This window comes from Lipotes vexillifer, unplaced genomic scaffold (assembly GCF_000442215.2).
Source record: "Lipotes vexillifer unplaced genomic scaffold, Lipotes_vexillifer_v1.1 scaffold382, whole genome shotgun sequence".
Taxonomy (NCBI): Eukaryota; Metazoa; Chordata; class Mammalia; order Artiodactyla; family Lipotidae; genus Lipotes; species Lipotes vexillifer.
The window spans coordinates 157,453-158,711 of NW_006780611.1; the positions used below are offsets into that span (position 1 = coordinate 157,453).

General features: G+C 65.2%; 1 protein-coding gene across 2 annotated transcripts in view; it reads left to right on the forward strand.

Annotated features, from left to right (window-relative positions):
* The window catches only part of ARSA (arylsulfatase A), a 3,259-nt gene extending 2,432 nt beyond the window's left edge, over nucleotides 1–827 (forward strand). Inside the window, exons 8-9 of one of the 2 annotated variants that reach the window (XM_007453870.1) lie at nucleotides 197–299; nucleotides 390–726. In XM_007453870.1, coding sequence (XP_007453932.1) covers nucleotides 197–299; nucleotides 390–709 — 423 coding nt within the window. In that variant the 3' untranslated portion in view covers nucleotides 710–726. Of the gene's footprint in view, nucleotides 1–196; nucleotides 300–389 lie in introns of both variants that reach the window. The other variant, XM_007453871.1, reaches the window with a different exon arrangement.
* The last annotated feature ends 432 nt before the right edge of the window (nucleotides 828–1,259 follow it).

Below are 1,259 nucleotides of genomic sequence, written 5' to 3' on the forward strand. Positions count from 1 at the left end.
CCCCCCCTACTTGCCCCCCCCGGGAGTGAGCATGGGGAGCACCTGAAGCCCCTGGGGCCAGGCAGACCCTCTGACAAGCAGCGTCCAAGGGGTGCCGCCCCTGGGGCTCTCGGGTGGGCAGGGAGCCGCTGCACAGCCAGGGCCCAACGCAGAGCTGAGGCTCCGGGTACGTGCAGACCCCCGACTTTGCCCCCAGAGCCCCCGGCAGACCCTCTTCTTTTACCCGGCCTACCCAGACGAGGTCCGAGGGGTCTTTGCTGTGCGAAGCGGGAAGCACAAGGCGCACTTCTATACCCAGGGTAACTTCCCCTCCCCCAGCCCCGCCCACCGCTCGCAGCCCCAGAGCCTCCCCGCCCGCGCCCTGTGCACAGATGTGCCCCCCTCCCCAGGCTCTGTCCACAGCGACACCACTGCGGACCCTGCCTGCCATGCCTCTAGTCCTCTGACTGCCCATGAGCCCCCGCTGCTCTTTGACCTGTCTGAGGACCCTGGTGAGAACTACAACCTTCTGGGGGGTGTGGCTGAGGTCGCCCCAGAGGCGCTGCAGGCGCTGAAGCAACTTCAGCTGCTCAAGGCCCAGTTTGATGCTGCCATGACCTTCAGCCCCAGCCAGATAGCCCGGGGCGAGGACCCTGCCCTGCAGGTCTGCTGTCAGCCCAGCTGCACCCCCAGGCCATCCTGCTGCCACTGCCCTGAGCTCCAGCCCTGAGAGCATAGGCAGAGGCCAGCCCCGTGCCCCCGCGCCCCACCCAGGTGTGTGATGGCTCGTCGCTGTGCTGTGGGTGTGTAGAGGTGGTGAGCATATGCTAATAACACCAGCTGACACTTGTAGGTGTGAGAATTCACATGATCCTCATGGTAGCCCTGAGATAGGTGTTGTCCTGCCCATTATAAATGAGGAACCTGAGGCGTGGAGAGGTCCAGCAACTTGTCTGAGGTCCCCCAGCCAGTGAGAGGTTGGCTCCGGAAGCTGCCCCCCTCCCCCTGCTGATTGCTTGTGTCAGGGCAGACAAGCGTGGTGGTGAGTGTGGGCACACCCGTTCACGGGGGCAAAACTAGGTGCTTTTATGTGCCAGGACGGGGTGAGGAGGGGGCGAGGGCATGGCGGGCAGCAGAGCCCAAGACGCGGGGTGCCCCCAAGAGCCAGGTTTTCCTCGGGGAAGGAGCACAGGGACTGGGCCGCCCTGGGTGTTAGAGGCCTGTCTGAGGAGGGGGAGGGGTTCACGGTGTACGTGGGGAAGTGGGCTGGGGAGCCCTGC